Source organism: Dysidea avara, chromosome 3 (genome assembly GCF_963678975.1).
Source record: "Dysidea avara chromosome 3, odDysAvar1.4, whole genome shotgun sequence".
Lineage (NCBI taxonomy): Eukaryota > Metazoa > Porifera > Demospongiae > Dictyoceratida > Dysideidae > Dysidea > Dysidea avara.
In genome coordinates this window covers 22,063,485-22,083,964 of record NC_089274.1, presented here as the reverse complement: position 1 = coordinate 22,083,964, position 20,480 = coordinate 22,063,485, and the positions used below count along the sequence as shown (strand labels likewise).

The 20,480-nt window shown below is 37.4% G+C and overlaps 2 protein-coding genes across 2 annotated transcripts in view; one reads left to right on the top strand and one right to left on the bottom strand.

The window, feature by feature from the left end:
* Positions 1–16,787: 16,787 nt before the first annotated feature.
* Positions 16,788–17,597, top strand: LOC136248399 (fibrinogen-like protein A). The gene has a single exon (XM_066040182.1). The coding sequence runs from the start codon at positions 16,788–16,790 to the stop codon at positions 17,595–17,597; it is 810 nt and encodes a 269-aa protein (XP_065896254.1).
* Positions 17,598–18,636: 1,039 nt separating this feature from the next.
* LOC136250252 (ubiquitin carboxyl-terminal hydrolase 36-like) overlaps positions 18,637–20,480 on the bottom strand; it is a 32,068-nt gene continuing 30,224 nt past the window's right edge. The window contains exons 12-14 of the mRNA XM_066042431.1: positions 19,353–20,174; positions 19,004–19,194; positions 18,637–18,954 (exon numbers count right to left, since the gene is read on the bottom strand). Of these exons, the coding sequence (XP_065898503.1) occupies positions 18,835–18,954; positions 19,004–19,194; positions 19,353–20,174 (1,133 nt within the window). The 3' untranslated portion in view covers positions 18,637–18,834. The remainder of the gene's footprint in view (positions 18,955–19,003; positions 19,195–19,352; positions 20,175–20,480) is intronic.

Here is a 20,480-nt window from a genome sequence, read left to right as displayed (position 1 = left end):
ACTTCAAGTTTAATGTACAGTGTAATTTTATAAACAGTCATCTGACAAAGGAACCTCTAATAGGCTTGTACATTTAAGAGGTTACCTATATGAAGCCATACCCTTCAATCTTTGACATTACTACAGGAGTTTCGTCTATTTCCTACAATGTATGTACTAAGTTTTATTCCAAAGCCACTTGTAATTTTCTCAGAAATTTAGCACCACAAAAAATTCCCTGCTACATGACAACAAGAGTATACAATGGAGAAGTTATTATCTCCTTTATTTACTCTTGATGAAAGTGACTACCTCTTCAATTGAATGGTCAGTACTGTGGGGAGAGAGTGAAGGGTAAAACTCTTCTGAGCCATCGTCATTGTTTTAAACCTGAAAAAATAATAACAATGACATCACTACATGTGTACATATATCAGTGGGGAATACTGCAGTGTTTGGCAACAATAGGGGTCAAATTACTGAACTAAAACATCACAAAGTAGTCTGAAATTAAACACTTCTGAATATAACTTCTGAGCTATCTACTTGTTATTAGTTTCAGTAATAACTCTTTAATGGGAGTGTAATAAAAACTTGAATACTGGTAAGAATATAATCATGCCATTAAAGCAGTGATACAAGGGACTAATCTGTATTATATATAGTGTGCACTATTTACAAATACAGCCTAAGTTCATTTGTCCAGTACTCTTATTAGAATTGCTTTTATTTTTTGTAACACAAAACTTTACTAACAAATATTAGCAAACAAACAAACAACCAACCGGACAGCCTATAAATTTGTAGCACTGCATGAGTATGCACCCCAGCATAAACATTACACAGAATGGTAATACTGCACACACAATAACAGTACACCCTAGCAGTAAGCACTACCAATAAATAAGCATGCCTTTTATGATGAAACACTACACAGCTCACTTGGGGCAGGAGTCCCTATCGAGCATGTCAGATTTGGTGATCTTCTTCAGAGCTTTACCAATTAGGTTAGGTAATTCTAAGGCTGCAGCACATGTTGCTGTCAGACCTTCAGTGCTGGTCACTGTAAAGTATAGATAATAATAATAATAAATACTTTAGGTTTAAGGAAGAAAATCCATCCCTCCTGGAGGAAGACTGAGTAGACATTGGGTGACCTGCAGTTCGAATTCTTGGGTTAGAGGGATTTTTTTCCTTACTTTGGCCCCTTTTCTGTTACACCTTATCAGTCATTAAGTGAAGTCATTAAATTGGTCATTAAGTCTAAGTCCTTGAAATTAGGTTAGGTAATCCTAAGGCTGCAGCACATGTTGCTGTCAGACCTTCAGTGCTGGTCACTGTAAAGTGCTTTAATAATAATAATGAAGTGTGGGGCAGTTTTGGTCTCCATGATACTGATGTCCAGCAGTGGATCATAAGCGTCTGATGTATTGAAACACTTCTGGCGTTGAATTGAAATAGATTAAATGGGGATACAAGAGTTACAAAACAATTAATTATATAATACAGCCTTTAATTGCCTAGCAGATGCATAATGAAACCAGGTCACTAAATAAAGTATTTATCATACTTGAATAGACTTTAATGAAGCAACTTCACCAAAGCAAGTCAAATACAAATTGAAGACTTTAATGAAGCAACTTCACCAAAGCAAGTAAAATACAAGTTCCCATGTTGTAAACATTCTGTGGGCTGGAAAACTATTTGTAGTGACACCAGATCAGCTGGGCTGAGGAAAAAGATTAGTGTGGTTCAATTGCTGTTGAATCCATGGCAAGGACAACACAATTTACTCACAAGGAGCTTTACAGAAACACTCACGGTACGGCATATGTTTTTCAAGAATTCTGCAATTGACTGTACCAAGAATTTCAGTTCCATTTAAAAACTGTACTCTTTGTGTGATGATGTCAACAAGTTTATAACAAAATGATTACATCATCACACAAAATGTCTGTTTTCAAATGGAACTGAAATCCCCAGTAGCTATGTATGTATTGTGGTTGATGAAAAGGCATGTCTCAGGTCAAAATTAAAGCAACATCAAACAGTGAATAAATCAAAGTTGTAGCTTTCTTTGTGCATTGTTTAGTTATGCTTGGCTATTAGAAATTCAATTCAATAGGAATTTTAAATTTTCATAGAAACTTGCTGGAAAGATTTGGGGTTGTTCTGAAGATACTTTTGGGCTGAGTTATACTTAAACAATACTGCCAGGCTAAACCTGATACTGTTTTTCAGGTGATTTTGAAGGGCAAGAAAACACCATGATCCTTAATCCAACTTTTATTCCAACTGTGGTATATATATATATATATATGATAATGAGGTTAGGTTATTATACATGACAGGATTGGAGTAGGTTTTCCTGGCTGCCTTTACTACATGTGCTAAAGTGTGGTACATGTACACAATAAAGTTGTACAAAAGACCCTTGCTGTTTGTATTCATTTACTGAAAGATGACTGTACTTCAATATTAAGTACATGTTCTGTTGTCTTCTGATAATGGGGTCTTCAAAATGAAATACGTACGTAAGTAATTCTGTGAATTCCTTGCAACTCTGCAACAAGTTAGGCATGAGACTATTTTGCTCATAATTGAGCATTAGTTAAATCAAGATACACGGTAGTGTGTCGTGCGGCCCAAGAAGCCGGCGCGCAACCCCGTGAGTATATTGACAGGAAGAAAGAAAACGCAATTTTCGCACCTCCGTAGCTCTGTGCTGCCTTGATGAAACAAGACAAATTTTGCAGTGTACATTCCCTCCAACTTCAGTACTCCACATTCCAAATTTGAGCGAAATCGCTCCAGGAATTCCTGAGATATGCGACTTCAAAAATTGGCTTAGTTTCTTCGTTTTTTTTTTTTCTTCTTATTTTTCTTCCTCTTTTCGCACACTTACAAAAACTGCTATAAAACGCGAACGCGTTATCCGATTGCCTTGAAATTTGGCACACAGAAGGGGGGTATAAAGGCGCATCTCTGTACCAACTTTGGCTGGAATACCATAAACAGGCAAAGAGTTATGAGCGATTATGCACGAAAAATAACACCAATATGTTGTCACGCCTACAGGGTAAACCGCGTATGGGAAGAAGCTGAAAATCGGTGGGTGAATAGGTTAACTATTGAACCTCAAACCTTTTGTGGTTTGAAAGAAATCGAGCTAAAAACCAGGAAGATAGAGCGAAAAAATCAACAGTGTGTAACAATTACGCAATCGAGATTAGCTAATTTTTATTATTATTATTATTATTATTATGCTTGCCAAGCCTACCAGATAAACCACTTGGGGTAATGCTTTGAAAATCGCTGTACAGATGGAGTTATCATCTTAGAAAGGTTCTTCAATGGTGTAGAAAAATCAGACTTAAAGCCACGGAGTTATAACACGAAATCCAACTTGGTGTAGCAAGTGCGAGATCGAGATACTCTAATAGAGCAGTCATCCTAATAGAGCAGTCACCCTGAACAGAATTCAAGAGATCAGTTAGAAATAAGTAACCTGTATAGAGATCAGCTACAAACAAATCACCCTGTAGAGAGTTCAGCTACAAACAATTCACCCTGTTCAGACATCAGTTAGAAGAAGTTTTCTTGTACAGAGTTCAGTTACAAACAAATCACCCTGTTGAAAGATCAGCTAGAAGATGTCACCTTATAGATAGTTCAGTTACAAAGAAACCACCATGTAGAGAATTCAGCTACAAACTAGTGACCCTGTAGATACATCAGCTAGAAGAAGTTACCTTGTAGAGAGTTCAGCTACAGAGAAACCATTCTGTAAAGAGCTCAGCTGCAAACAAATCACCTATACAGAATTCAGCTACAAACAAATCACCCTGTAGAGAGATCAGCTAGAAGAAGTTACCTTGTAGATAGTTCAGCTACAAACAAATCATCCTGTAGAGAGATCAGCTAGAAGAAGTTACCTTGTAGATAGTTCAGCTACAAACAAATCATCCTGTAGAGAGATCAGCTAGAAGAAGTTACCTTGTAGATAGTTCAGCTACAAACAATTCACCCTGTACAGAGCTCAGTTAAAAAGGTTTCCTTGTAGAGAGTTCAGCTACAGACAAATCACCCTGTAGAGAAATCAGTTAGAAGAAGTTACCTTGTAGATCGTTCAGCTACAAACAATTCACCCTGTAAAGAGATCAGCTAGAAGAAGTTACCTTGTAGAGAGTTCAGCTACAAAGAAACCATCATGTAGAGAATTCAGCCGCAAACAAATCATGTATAGAGAGTTCAGCTACAAACAAATCTCCCTGTAGAGAGATCAGCTAGAAGAAGTTTCCTTGTAGAGAGTTCTGCTACAAACAAATCACCCTGTAGAAAGATCAGCTAGAAGAAATCACCTTGTAGAGAGTTCAGCTTCAAAGAAGCAATCATGTGAGAGTTCAGGTACAAACAAATTGTCCTGTAGAGAGATCAGCTAGAAGAAGTTACCTTGTAGAGAGTTCAGCTACAAAGAAACCATCATGTAGATAGTTCAGGTACAAACAAATCACCCTGTAGAAAGATCAGCTATAGAAGAAATCACCTTGTAGAGAGTTCAGCTACAAAGAAACTATCATGTAGAGAGTTCAGCTACAAACAAATCGGCCTGTAGAGAGATCAGCTAGAAGAAATTACCTTGTAGAGAGTTCAGCTACAAAGAAACCATCATGTAGAGAGTTCAGCTGCAAACAAATCACCTGTAGAGAGTTAAGCTACAAACAAATCTCCCTGTAGAGAGATCAGCTAGAAGAAGTCACCTTGCAGGGAGTTCAGTTACAAAGAAATAAACCATGTAGAGAGTTCAGCTGCAAACAAATCACCTGTAGAGAGTTCAGCTAGAAACAAGTCACCCTGTAGAGAGATCAGCTAGAAACAAGTCACCTTGTAGAGAGTTCAGCTAGAAGAAGTCACATTGTAGAGCTACAAAGAAACTACCATGTAGAGTTCAGCTGCAAACAAATCACCCTGTAGAGAACTCAGCTACAAACAAATCGCCCTGTAGAAAGATTAGCTAGAAGAAGTTACCTTATAGGGAGTTCAGCTATGAACAGATCACCCTGTAGAGAGTTTCGGAATAGATCGCAAAATGGCATACATAAATAAAAAATACCATTCCGGTTTAATATGAATAGGAGTAACTAAAATGTCGGCCTCCTTAAAATTCTCGGCATCACCCAAATAATCCGGAAAAAAATAAACAATAAAAACAAACAAAACAAAAAATAACATATTTCCCGATAAATCCTTTACCGTATAATAAGGATGAAACGGTATTTTCTCTACATCAGAAGGCAAACCCATAGGATTATTCGACCCCACTTTATGCAAAAAATGCAAATGAACTAACGCCAAGAAGGACAAAACAAAAGGAAACAAGTAATGTCAACTAAAAAACCTATTTAAAGTCGCATTACAAACCATCGGCCCACCTCAAATCAAAACAACAATATCCTGCCCCACATAAGGAACAACTGAAATAAAATTAGTGATAAACAAATCACCCTGTAGAGAGTTCAGCTACAAACAAATCACCCTGTAGAGAGTTCAGTTACAAAGAAACCACCATGTAGAGAGTTCAGCTGCAAAAAAAATCAATCACTCTGTTGAGAGTTCAGCTAGAAGAAGTCACCTTGTAGAGAGTTAAGCTGCAAATAAATCACCCTGTAGAGAATTCAGCTACAAACAAATCACCCTGTAGAAAGATCAGATAGAAGAAGTTACCTTGTAGAGAGTTCAGCTACAAAGAAACCACCATGTAGAGAGTTCAGCTGCAAACAAATCACCTGTAGAGAGTTCAGCTAGAAACAAGTCACCCTGTAGAAAGATCAGCTAAAAACAAGTCACCCTGTAGAGAGTTCAGCTAGAAGAAGTCACATTGTAGAGAATTCAGCTACAAAGAAACTACCACGTAGAGAGTTCAGCTGCAAACAAATCATCCTGTAGAGAGTTCAGCTAGAAGAAGTCACCTTTTAGAGAGTTCAGCTACAAAGCAACCACCATGTAAAGAGTTCAGCTGCAAAAAACTCAATCACCTTGTAGAAAGATCGGCTAGAAGAAGTTACCTTGTAGAGAGTTCAGCTACAAAGAAACCACCATGTAGAGAGTTCAGCTGCAAACAAATCACCTATAGAGAGTTCAGCTATAAACAAGTCACCCTGTAGAGAGTTCAGCTAGAAGAAGTCACATTGTAGAGAGTTCAGCTACAATGAAACTCCCATGTAGAGAGTTCAGCTGCAAACAAATCACCCTGTAGAGAACTCAGCTACAAACAAATATGCAGTGTAAAAAGATCAGCTAGAAGAAGTTACCTTGTAGAGAGTTCAGCTACAACGAAACCACCATGTAGAGAGTTCAGCTACAAACAAATCACCTGTAGAGAGTTCAGCTAGAAACAAGTCACCCTGTAGAGAGATCAGCTAGAAACAAGTCACCTTGTAGAGAGTTCAGCTAGAAGAAGTCACGTTGTAGAGAGTTCAGCTACAAAGAAACCACCATTTAGAGAGTTCAGCTGCAAACAAATCACCCAGTAGAAAGTTCAGCTATGAACAGATCACCCTGTTGAGAGTTCAGTTAGAAACAAGGAATCCTGTAGAGAGATCACCTAGAAGTATCGCCTTGTAGAGAGTTCAGCTACAAACAAATCACCTGTAGAGAGTTCAGCTACAAACAAATCACCCTGTAGAGAGATCAGCTAGAAGAAGTCACCTTGTAGAGAGTTCAGCTATAAAGAAACCACCATGTAGAGAATTCAGCTGCAAACAAACACCCTGTAGAGAACTCAGCTACAAACAAATTGCCCTGTAGAAAGATCAGCTAGAAGAAGTTACCTTGTAGGGATTTCAGCTACAAACAGATCACCCTGTAGAGAGTTCAGCTACAAAGAAACCATTCTGTAAAGAGCTCAGCTGCAAACAAATCACTTGTACAGAATTCAGCTACAAACAAATCACCCCGTAGAGAGATCAGCTAGAAGAAATTACCTTGTAGATAGATCAGCTACAAACAAATCACCCTGTAGAAAGATCAGTTAGAAGAAGTTACCTTGGAGAAAGTTCAGCTACAAAGAAACCATTTTGTAAAGAGCTCAGCTGCAAACAAATCACCTGTACAGAATTCAACTACGAACAAATCACCCTGTAGAGAGATCAGCTATAAGAAGTTACCTTGTAGATAGTTCAGCTACAAACAAATCTCCCTGTAGAGAGATCAGCTAGAAGAAATTACCTTATAGAGAGTTCAGCCACAAAGAAACCACCATGTAGAGAATTGAGCTGCAAAGAAATCACCCTTTAGAAAATTCTGCCAGAAACAAATTGCCCTGTAGAAAGATCAGTTAGAAGAAGTTACCTTTTAGAGAGTTCAGCTACAAAGAAACCATTCTGTAAAGAGCTCAGCTGCAAACAAATCACCTATACAGAATTCAGCTACAAACACATCACCCTGTAGAGAGATCAGCTAGAAGAAGTTACCTTGTAGATCGTTCAGCTACAAACAATTCACCCTGTAGAGAGAGCAATTAGAAGAAGTCACCTTGTAGAGTGTTCAGTTACAAAGAAACTACCATGGAGATTTCTGTAATCAATATAATATTATGTGACCAGATTTGCGAAAAGGGGTCTTCCACACACATCCAATTCCGTAAACGTTGGAGACCATACCTCAGTGTTCAAGTAACATATTAACCTGAAAATGTCACCACTTATTCAGCTATAGTGGTGCTCACCACTGTCCAAACTTCAAGGCAATAGCTCTTTCCAATCTGAAGTTATCAATTGTCAAAGTTGGCAAATTGGATGTGTGTGGAAGACCCCTTTTCGCAAATCCGGTCACATATGTATTATACAGTATATATAATTTGTACATTTACTGATAAAATATTTAAAGTACATCTACTTCATCTTTTCTTAGGTTAAAAAAGTCCCAAAGCTGGCCATAGGCCGGCTTTGGGGTATACAAATGCAAAAAGAAATGAAATCTAATCCAAAACAGCCAAGCTGTAAAAAAAGTGTGCGGCCCTCAGAAAGGCTATGGTGAAAAAAGATGTGAAATCCAAGGTGGCGGCCAAGAAATGGCTGTGATGGTAGGTTAATGGTAAAAATTTTAATAACGACAACTCAGGTGAATTTTGTGCCAAGGCCAAGCGGCACCAAATTCACCTGAATTGTTGTTATTAAAATTTTTACCATTAACCTACCATCACAGCCATTTCTTGGCCGCCACCTTGGATTTCACATCTTTTTTCACCATAGCCTTTCTGAGGGCCGCACACTTTTTTTACAGCTTGGCTGTTTTGGATTAGATAGTTATTTACATTGATATTTCTGCTTCAAATAGTCTATTATTTAGTGTATTAGAGCATTTCATTATTCTATGTGACTGCTCTAATAGAGTAGTATAATTGTACGTCCTGTTTTATATAGTAGAATTTCTGACTGCTCTATTACAGCATTTCACATTCACCATTGTAATGCCTGAAGCTATGTTAGAGAAGGTCAGTACTGGCTGACCTTCTCTAATGTAACAGAAGCAGGTTGGTATGGGCCAATGTGGATACTCTAGTGAAGGCATTCTCAGATCATACCAACAAAACTCTAAGGTGGTACAGAGTAGAGTATTGAGCAATGCAGTGAAACACAGCAGAATAACAGTGTCTTAACAGTAGCAGATTAACCCCAGCAAAATAGATGATTTCAACTGGGATGGAGGATGCAGAGTGCTACTAAGGTATCATCAAGCAATCGTGACAGAGTTTGCCTCATTACTGTGTCGGCCCCCACAGAGCTGTTCTTGAAAAGGACATTCAAGGTACTGACTAATAATGCAGAAGATCTCCTGACTCCAAGGCTTGATAAAGTGTGGGAGACAGAATGCTACAAGGGCGTAATGTCCCACAACCAGCAGTTGTCACAAGGCAAACCCTTATACTAGGGCCCATTGTGGAATTACAAAGACCATCTACACAGGCCAGCTATTTTCCATGGATGATGTGGAGAAGCATGTTAAGGCAACTCTTTCTGTACCAGAAAATGCTTCAAGCCACTAGTATTAATGCTCACAAGGCTGAAGGTTGTGCAAAACTACTACAAGGGCCTCATGTATTTTGGTCAAAGTTTCATCAAAAACTAACAGGCTGAAGTTCCTGATCTGCTTGGAGCAGAAATCGAAGAGAAGCCCCTTGAACTCAGGAAGGTTAAAGTTCCAAACAGTCAGGGGTTTTCCAAAGCCCTCCTCAAGTGACACAACAGGGCTGGGGGGAAGGGGTCTAAACAACTACCTCTTACACAGGAGGCACTCTCCTTATAATGGCAGAGGGGACACAGTTTTCAGACTGGAAAAGGAGGTAGCAACTTGAAGAAACCAAAGAGTTGACAATTACCATCAAAAAGTACTCTCATTTATGTACTTGAAAAATGATATATCATATATACAAGCTGAGAATTATTCCCAATGCTACTGGGAGTGGAGTTCCCAACAAGAAGTTTATTGAAATAATGGGGGACCAATGGGTTTGAGAGACAGTAAAGGGCTCCATTGACAAGCCATCACATCAAGCAGTGAGACTCCCTACTACGCCTGTCCTAGCTATATATGAATGGCAAAGATGCAGTAGGAAGGAGAGGAGGGTTCTACTCCCTGTTCCTGATTTCAAAGAAAGATGGGAGAAAAAGGCCAGTTATAAACTGAACAACAGCAGGGTGATCACTCAAAATGGAGGGAGTTCACACTCTCCAGAACTTCTACTGCAGGACACATTTGGATAGCAATAGTGTACCAGAAGGATGCATACTTCATGGTCCCAGTGTGCCAAAAACACCAAAAATTCTCAGTACAGGGAGCCAATTACCAGTTTACTAACATTGGTACCTGTCCTTTGTGCAGGACCATTTCACATTCCAAACTAACCACAATGACAAATCATGTAATAGACAATACCAGGATGCTATAAACTAATATGAACAAAAAAAAGTTAAGTTAGGAAATTAAGTGCCAAAAATATAGATAAAATGGAAAAGTTGTGCATTCAAACCTGCAGCCTACACCCACAACAACTTCAGGGAGCCGAGGGAGGTGCTATACCAAGCGCAGAGCTGTTTGTCCTGTAGTTGCTATGGAATGTAGCTAAAGTTTTCTCTGCATCATAAACTTCAACGTGCTGTAGCAGACAAAAGAAAGTGTGTAGAAGCTTGCAATAAACTTTGTGACATAGCCAGATGATGAGCATTTTATTTTGTGTGTGAATTGTGTTGATACGTGCACAAATTGGTGAGTAAGCATGACATATGAAAAAGTATGTCACTAAAAGGTGGGATTGAGAAGAAAATCAAGTTGTCATAGGCAGGAATCAAACCCTGGACCTTTGAGTAACAGTTATATGTGCAAATGCTCTGTGGGCTGTTTGATTTTGATTTATGATTTAAACTCCAAACTGTCGGCAATAGCTGTTTTTCCCTGCCAGAGGTATAAATAGATACACATTTACAATCCACAATAAATTATACAAAAACAAAGCAAAAACACATAACATCACTGTTTGTTCGTACATGGTTTTGACTGGAATGTAACTAAGTTTTCCTCTACTTCAAAGCTTTATAGAGAATGAACGGAAGCAGGTAGCGATTTATAACAACAAACTTGGAGTTGCTAGATGATGAGTACTTAATTTCATTAAAGTCCCGTGTCTTGATACATGCTTTGGTTGTCAAGCTAGTGGCATCACAAGGCAGACAGACAAATAGACAGACAGACAGACAGCTTTTCAGCTTTATATATAAATTAAAATGTGCCGGCCTTTTAGACTGGCTTGTGTCCCATGGCTTTCACAAAACCCATGAAGCCAGTTATGGGGTATTTCTCAGGCACAAAGGAATCACATTGTAATTTATATAGATGACATGCTCCTAGCTGACAGCAGACAGTCCACAATCCAATACAACTGAATGAATATGTGAAGGCCCTCCAATTCATACTGGAGAACCTGGAGTTTGCATTGAACATGGAGAAGAGTCAATCACCACTCCACTCTAGAGACTAGAATTCTTGGGTTTAATGGTAGACTCAACAACCATGCAGATCAGCCTTCCAGGGCATGTATATTTGGGCAGGAGCAATAAGACTACAGCAAATGTCAAAGTACAGGCTCGTACTGTGTCTCAATTTCTGGGCAAGCTGACTACAGCCTCTCAACCATTTTATTTTCAGCACCACCATTTCTATCAGCACTTGCAGGAAGACCTGAGCAGAGTCCTCAACCAAAGTGGGCAGAAATACAATTCCCTTCCCCTTGTCAGCTCCTGGATCCACCCCTGATACATGCTTCTAAACTCTTTAGAGCAACTAACTAGCTATGAACTAACATGCATATGCAAGATTCAAATAGCATGCAATGAATTTATTATCTGAGGCATTTGTAAATTGTAGTACATACTAGTCTACTTAATGTATTTGGTAACTATCATTGTCACTTTCAGTATCACTGTCTGCAAGTATACCATTCAATTCAAAATGCAACAACATATTGTAATATTTTAAAGACAACACACAATATAGTGTTTACCTGTACTGTTTCATACCTAAATCACACATTAGCTTGCTAGTGCGACACTTATTAGAAATGTTGCATTGTATAAACAAGTTTACTTTCAGTCCGCAAATGTACTTATATTTACATGAGGATTATTCTCACTTTGACTACAAAAGTTACCTCCAAACAACTGATGAACTAGAGTGGTCACTTTTGAGTATTGATAAAGCCTAGAAGGTAAATAGAAAGGAGTTGGTGTGTGCAGCAATTGAGTGTACACATAAAAGAAGAGGACCAAGTTGAAATGTGAATGCGTATAGTGAGCACGCACGTACACACACATCACACACACACAGTGACACACACAGTGACACACATAGTGACACAAACACACAAACACACGCACACGCACACGCACACACACACACGCACACACACACAGAGGTAAAGTAACAGAAACAAAGATTACACAGAACCAAAAAAGTAACACTTTACAGTGTGACAGAAAGTATTGCAATTTGACAATGATAAAATAATGTTAAATGGTATTTTGTTCCAGATAAACGGTGTATTGCCCAAAAAAGAATACTGTAGAGGTGGTGCAGTGGGAGAATGGAAAGTGAATACCATCTTGTACAAGAGGACACAAATGAATAAGAATCGCTAAATTTAACAGCAATTTTATTGTTAATAATATCATAAAGGAGGTTGACTGAGGGATTAGAGTTACAAAGAATTAATTTAGGATGTAGCAAGGGTGAATGTATAGAACACAGTTGAATGTTACAAGTTCATTATTCTACATACCATGTCTAATAGACAAAACAGAACATGACCAGTCAGTAACTTTCTAAAAGGTGAACAGCTCTGCACTCATTTCTGGATTACTTTGTTCTGTGTGTTGAAATAAATACAGCAACAATCTAAGTTGTTCACCTTTCTGGAAGTATTTTTAAAAATTTAACTCTACACCTTGTGTGTGTGAGTGTGTGCATTGTGTTTTCTTGGTTTTTGTACATGTTCTCTGTGTAGCTAATTTTATATGCTGTAGTAACTTATATGCATACGTATGTGTGTAGTATTTTAGGGAAGCACCCTCATGCAGGCCTAGCCTTTTGATGCCACCCCTCCCAATTTGGATCAATTAGATAATAATAAAATAAAATAAATTTGCTGCAGAAGGTGTTGATTTGTGATAGTGCATTATGGCTTCACTGTGGCTGTACTGAAGGAAGTTGTCTGTATTTGATGTTTCTTGTAGCTTGTATGTATAAAACAGGCTGAACATAGCTGAAAATGAACATAATGGCCTCTTCACTTCTCAGTAGCATATTGATGGTTGAGGAACATTTTCAGATGCAAAATTAATTTTATGGCGTGTTAGTGCTGTGCTTTATTTTTTTTGATGCAGTTTGCATACGCTCACCATCCATAAAAAGTAAACAAACAAGCAAAAGGAAAAATTAAGTTGGATTAGGGATCATAAACTATCAGTGGCATATATATATATATAGGGAGGTTATCTGAGGTTTAGGAAGCCCCTTTAACTTGTTGACTTGCAGCAGGAACACCAGACTATCAAATCACTCTCAACTTGGAATGAGAGTTAACCTTGAAACAACCCAAGCATGATCGCCAGCAACATGCATTTTACAAATAAGCCCCACAATTATTTGGTTGGGCTCATGCACATACAGTAACATTGAATGTTAACAAACATGAACTAGTTATACTGCATGCATGCTGCTGTTATTTTCAAGGGCGGCTCAGGAATTTTGGTAACAGGTTTCCAAATTTTCTGCTGCATGCATGCTTAGATCTGCATGCTCCCTCAGAAATTGTTGAAAAATTAGGCTGCAGCACAAGTTGCTATCAGACCGAGAGGTCCGACACTTTGGAAAGAGCGTATACTCTGGTATTGAATCCAGTAACAATTTAACCTTTAAAGCAAGGAATTGATTGATATATGCTGCTTAGAGACTGAGAGTTCTTATACAAAATATTTTCAATAGTCGGTTTGTGTTTTGTTTCCAGCTGAAAATCTTGAAATCCAAGAATTCTTGAATCCAAAGTGCGGCCTTGAGAAACTAGTAGCTGACTGTGTGTGACATTGAAAAGTCAAGAGGCTTAAAAACTTGAGAAATTGTTACAGTTGTCAGGTATACAGAATATGGTAACTGGCAGGACAGGACAGTAGACCTATATACTGTGTAATAAGAAACTTACATTGATTCCTCAAAGAAGAACAAGGGCAGTTTTTGTCTGTAGTTTTTTTGTAATCTGGGAAGCACCCTCGTGCAGGCCTCAGCCTTTTGGTAAAACCTTGTCACTGTAAGGATTCAGTTAATAAGGGTAGAACTTAAAGATAATCTGTGAGATGTATTCTAACAGAACAGTCAAGACTACTCTAATAGAAGATTCATAATGGAATACAATGGTATTCAGGGATAATATAGTTGTAAGCTAGTATTCAAGAATAATATAGTTGTAAGCTAAATCTTAAGTTTTTCTTTTCAATAGGAGAATTCAGATCACTTCAATACCTGACCAGCCATAAACGTTTAGGATTTAAAGGGAACCAAGCATAGTTATATTGAAATAGTTTATATTATATCCATGAAATCATGAATTTCGAAGCATTTTAATGTTCAAAATTTGTCGGTGGCAAGGACCCCAAACCTCTGTCCATTACCAAACTGAAAATGGGAAAAAACAAATTTAATATAGCTTTTTAACATCATAATTAAAAGCATTCAACCTCTGTCAACTGATGGTGGTTGTTTTGGTCAGTGTACAGGATCCTTTATGCCGGATCATCATATCACTCATGGACTAAGTCTAAAGGATTTGGGGAACCCTAAATTGAAATAAACAACAACATTTTCACTTCGTTTTCAAATTTATAGACCACAGAAAGGTTCACTTAATACAGTTTGGTGAGGCTTCCCCACAGCCTTTGGACTGATGGTCTATATTGATATCTACAAGGTGCAAGAGCTAATGAGATAAATGACCATGGTAAAGGCATACAGTTTAGAGTCCATACACATACACCATCAAAACTATCTGCAATGTACATGCATGGTTTTTTTTCCCTGAACTTACCGCTCAGTATCAATCCGACTCCAATAGTGATACCTGTACAGCTATTTATGGTCATGAATTAATTGGACACATAATTGGGTAGTCTTTAAGTGATCTCGAAATTATATACTGGCGCTATACCATGTCTTGGAGGCTGATATGAATAACTGCATAGTTGATATGGAACTACATAGACCTATCTTTAAAACAGTATTTTGTTTGAAGATACTTGGAATATTGCACCAGAGATAACTGCTATTGTGTATGATAAAAGATAAACATGAAAGGGATTATGCAACAAATGATCTACAAGAACTAAGTAGGAAAATATTTTTACACATTGTTTGATAACCCTGTATAGACTATGTTAACAGTTTGTATGGCATTACAGATAAACTATAATGTGTTGTGGCACTATCATTGACCAAAGCTTACCTACAGCACACCATCATGCCTGCATGATCATTACAACAAGAAAAGGTTTTCGGAATAACTAAGTAATATAACGAAATACGCTATAAAAACAGGTAATATAGCTCAAGTTACTTTACTTACAAATGTAATGCGTTACCTAAGAAGATCATTGAGTTGCTTCCAATACATTCCACATAATAGTAAAATTAATACTGGGCATCTTTTAGCAATAATATAAATCTACTGTTTTTAACGCTATTTCCACATACTGAGACATATGTAGGCCTATAATAATGTAATACTCTTAGTTCTTTAAAAGCAACATGAGATGCCTATGTTCAGTGGCCACGTAATGTACACAGTACACTTACACTACACAACCACTAGATGTTTAGTCCATGCACTCTCATACATTATGCTAATGTTATTGTACCTGCTAGCTGCTGTGACTAGTTACTCACATTCTGTGAATAAAAGTGTTCACTTCCTAGTATACTCCCCATGTATCCATTTCCTCTCCCAACTATCTCATAATGTTAAAGGGTAACTATGAGAATGATAGTGTACTTGAATGTATATCAACAAGACTGTAAATTGAAACTTCATTTGACTGCCAATACAATACACTACTATTGTGTAGCATTAAGGTCACTAAAATGACAATGGGCAGTCTGATGTATGTATAGGGTAAGGTCTCGGTCTTCTATAAGGTCACCATAAGATGAACCTTTATACACCTATAAATAGTGCAGTATTATCGTCAACTGGACTACTTTTAAAATAATTTATCTACTTATCTACTAGAACTTATCCCGACAGCATCTGTGAGTTAATGCAATAGCTATATTATATATTATATAGCTATCATAGGATCTTATAAAAGAGCAAGACGTGTATATATGTTCCAACAGTTGCATTGTTCAGCAAATGTACTACGTTGGCTATAACAGTAACTGCTGGTTATGCCAGCAGGTGCATGTTAGCAGCTACACAGAGATTAATACTGTATCTAAGAGGCTATGTTTATAAAGTTTAAGGGTCTACTGAGTTGCATGCCTCGTTCTTAACTAAAGCATTTCTATTTAAGAATGGTGATAATGTTATGATGTAATAAACCAGAAGGCTTGAGTTATTACAGCTAACTATAATATTATGGATTTGGAGGTTTAGTAAAAATAATTGGAATCAATAGTATCATACTCCATTATACCACTTTGTGTGTAGTGTTATTCATACTAAGAGGTATATATACCTGCCTAGTATAGAAGTAGTAGCACACAGACATCAAGCAGCTAATAAATTTATACCAACCATATCATGTGAGTACTACTTAACTTGACTGAATTTGACTCCCCATCAAGTTTGATAATTAATTGCATGGCTGCAGCATAACTACTGATGATAAGGATGTGTTTTTGTTACTTGTTACTCTCAGGTGTCTAGATTACTTTTGTGTGTGTGTGTGTGTGTGTGGGCTCTTCCCCATCCACACACACGCACGCACGCACACACACAAAAAGCAGTCTGGCCACTGTGTCCAGGTTGGGGCTAGTATACCTTAAGCACATTTACATTCATGGGTCTAGATGGATATATTGTTTAGATTGCCCACCAATATTGATGATACGGATACTTGCTTTGTCCATTGGTATCAGTATAACTCAACAGTTTATAAACTTTATATAGTTGAATAGCCCAACTATAATATAGCTGAATGCAGAATAGAAATGGTACTACAGAAGATAAACTATACATGTGCTATATTCTACAGATAAATCTATACACAATGGTAACAACACTTTACATTATCCTCATCTCATTGTTCACTACTGGAATAATTGCTAGTATACACTGTGACCAAAAAATAAATGAAATTAAGAGAAATACAGAAAAACGTCAATATCCTTGTGGTTTGCCACCTTCGGACAACTGCTGTAGTTTTAAGGAGAATCATTTTGACCAATCTCCATCTGGTGTATACAAAATGAACAGCTGGTGTAGTGGGAGACTGTCAATAGTTGGTATGTACTGTGACACTACAACAGCAAATGGAGGATGGACAGTGATACAGAGGAGGAAAGATGGATCTGAGAATTTTAACCGACCATGGGCTGACTACGAGAAAGGATTTGGAGACCTGAATGGTGAATTCTGGTATGGGCTCAAGGCCATGAATTGTCTTACCCAAACTGGCCAATGGGAACTAAGAGTTGATTTTGAATTTCCCAACAAGACTAGATCCTACCTTCACTACAATCTGTTTAGGGTAGGAAGTGTTAGTGAAGAATACCCACTGACTATTGGTGGGTTTACTGGGGAAACTCCTACTGATCCATTCTCAACCCAACAGTCTCTCAATGGCATGAAGTTCAGCACATATGATAATGACAATGATAGATGGAGGACAGGAAACTGTGCAATGAAAGTTGGCAATGCTACTGGTAATGGAGGATGGTGGTATAACAACTGTTGGAACATCAATCTCAACTCTCAGTACAATCCAGCTCGATATGGATTAATTGGCTTTGGAGGCAATTACTACAACCCAAGTTGGATAGAAATGAAAATACATCTTCTCAACTGTGCAACTCAGTGATAACTGTGCTTTACAACTTGTGATACCATGCAGGCAGGCATATTATAATAGCAAACAATAATAATATATTTACAGCATGTAATGCATTTAGTATTATAGCTACTTGATCTTTAGGTTTTACTGTATATAATATACCAGTTCATATAATTTGTTTTCAATATATATAATATATAGCTACTTGTATAGATTAAGTGTTTAAAATAATGACCTACGCCTATACACATTCAACAAGGGGTGACAAGATTTAGAAGATCACCAAAGCTTGCAGGCACGGCAAATGAACTACAGCTACATGTAGCTATAGATCATAATAAAGATCCTTTCTTTTCAATTCATCACTTTAGCAGAGCCATGTACACAGTAGTCCTACACTGATGTGTGGAAGTACATACAGCCATACCAATACATAACAAGGATTAACTTTGATAACTATATAATTATAATATTATTACTTTGATTTTAGTAACAAAGTGACCATGAGATCCACAAGTTGCCACCTACGAGAGGAGAAAGCATATACAATTTCACCCTTGTTGGGGTTTCCATATAATCCTCACTTTACATCCCACATTGTCCAGTTGCATTGCAATACTATCCTATGTACTCATTAAATGTGATGAGCTCTCAATACAACACATACGTTGTTTTGAAAGCTCATTTTAGTGGGTCAACTGTATTATTATATCCATCAATAAATTTTTCTATTTTTAATACAGAATATACATAACTGTATTTGTGATGTGTCATTTCTGTTGAAATCCAATTTTATGTGCTCTGTTGCAATTGGTTAATTTAATGCACTAAGATACAATCAATGGGACAAAGTGCCTCACAAGTACATTATACTATGCATTTAACACATGCATACATGTACTCAGTTTGGTGATGTTGACCACTTGCTTCTGGATGAGCTTCATGAGCACTGGTAGTGATCACAGGTGTCGCATGTTCTTAACCTCCAAAATCCTTTCTAACTATATCAAGATCTTACATGATCATTGAAACATTTGCTGTAGTGACACAAGGGATTTTTTAAAAGTTAACAATTCAAACTGATGAAATCCACCAACCAATATGTACAAACAGATATTAATATAGATTGTTAACTATTACATAAATATTAGTCCAACATTTTCAATTATAAAATAATAATATTAGCTACCTAGCTAATAAGAGAGAATGGAAGGTTACAAATGTTAATGACAAATTATTAAATATTTACAAAGTATAATAATTGTTAGTGACGATAATGTCTCTTGTGTACATCACGTGACCTCCTCCGACAATGAGGGTTAAATTGACGGCGTCGATACTGCCAATTGTGATTAGGGCGATAATTAGTTTTGTTGTACATATCCTATAATGGACAATGTTATTGAGTTACTCAATTAATACAAAAAACTTACTCTTCTTCTGTTAAACTGATATTCTTGGAAGGGATTTTGCTGTGTAGTATTAAAATTTTCCCTTTCAGAGTGTTTACGAACTCTTTTGACATGTCCTGCATCAAATTCTTCATCCCAGTCATCACGCTTTCTCTTTGTACCCATGGAAACACTAGAATCAACTGTATTGGCTTCCCCTGACCACGATCGAACTAGAAACCACACACACACAAATAATGTGATATAATTTTAAGACATGCTATAGATAGCTATGAGGATACTGCAATTTATGTTAATATTAACAGTATAGTAATTTTTGAAAATGATCTGTCATCAATTATCATAATAATTATACTTGATGGTTCAATACCTTTATCTCCCAGCTGATGGTGTCGGTGACTAGTTAAATGTTTCACTACATCATCTTGTTGACGTCCATCCCACTTCTTGGATCTGCCCTCCCATCTATCTGAACTGCTGTCATGTTCATATATATCAAACCTGCTGTCTCGACGATCTTTCACTACATTATCTTGCTGACGTCCATCCCACTTCTTGGATCTGCCCTCCCATCTATCTGAACTGCTGTCATGTTCATATATATCAGAACTGCTATCTCGTCGATCTGACCCACTAACACGCCTGTGTGACCTAGCCTCAGTCATTTCAAAGTTACTTCTAGGATGGTCAGAACTACTTTCATGTCTTCTGTGGCTATCACGTCTGCTCTTATGTTTATTTTCTTGTTTACTTGAAATACTGTCACGTTTCTTTGAAGGTTTGGTTATTTGTCTACTATGATCAAAGCTACTGTCTCGTCTGCTGCTGCTCTCTTTACGAGTAGTAGATTTCTTGTCCCGTCTCTCATCCTTACTATCACCTTTACTGATGTGTCTAGCAGGTGAGATTTTGTGGTGGTGTTTGCCTTTACTATCAACAGCAGAAAAATTGGAAGTGCTATCTTGTCTCTTATTAAAGCTGCCTTCATGTTTCTTAGAGCTCTTTTCTTGTTTGCCAAAACTACTGCTTTTCTTCTCTACATGGTGGGTGGTATCAGTATCAGCATCAGTAGTAGTAGTAGTGGTAGTAGTGGTGGTGGTGGTGGTGGTAGTAGTAGTACTTGTGGTACATGTCTGTTTTATGTCACCAGTAGTACAAGTTGATTTTGTGTCACCGGTCTTGTAAATGGCAGCTAAATGGTATAAAATAATTTCAATATTGCAGCATGACTTAGCTTTGGTACTAGTCACAACGTGTTCTGCAACACAAAAATTTACATGCTACAAAGATTGTATGGATTTAGCAGTTACAAGAGTTATACAGTGGATTTTGGTTGTATTTGCTTTTCATATTCCATATCCCTCATGTAGCAATAGCTTGTATGCATGGTTAATTCCATGAAAACTTTTAACACAATCAAAATCCACTGTAGTAGTGAAATTAAATCCATTAATTTAAGAGAATGTAAATTCTCTTTTAGTTCAAGATAATTACTAGT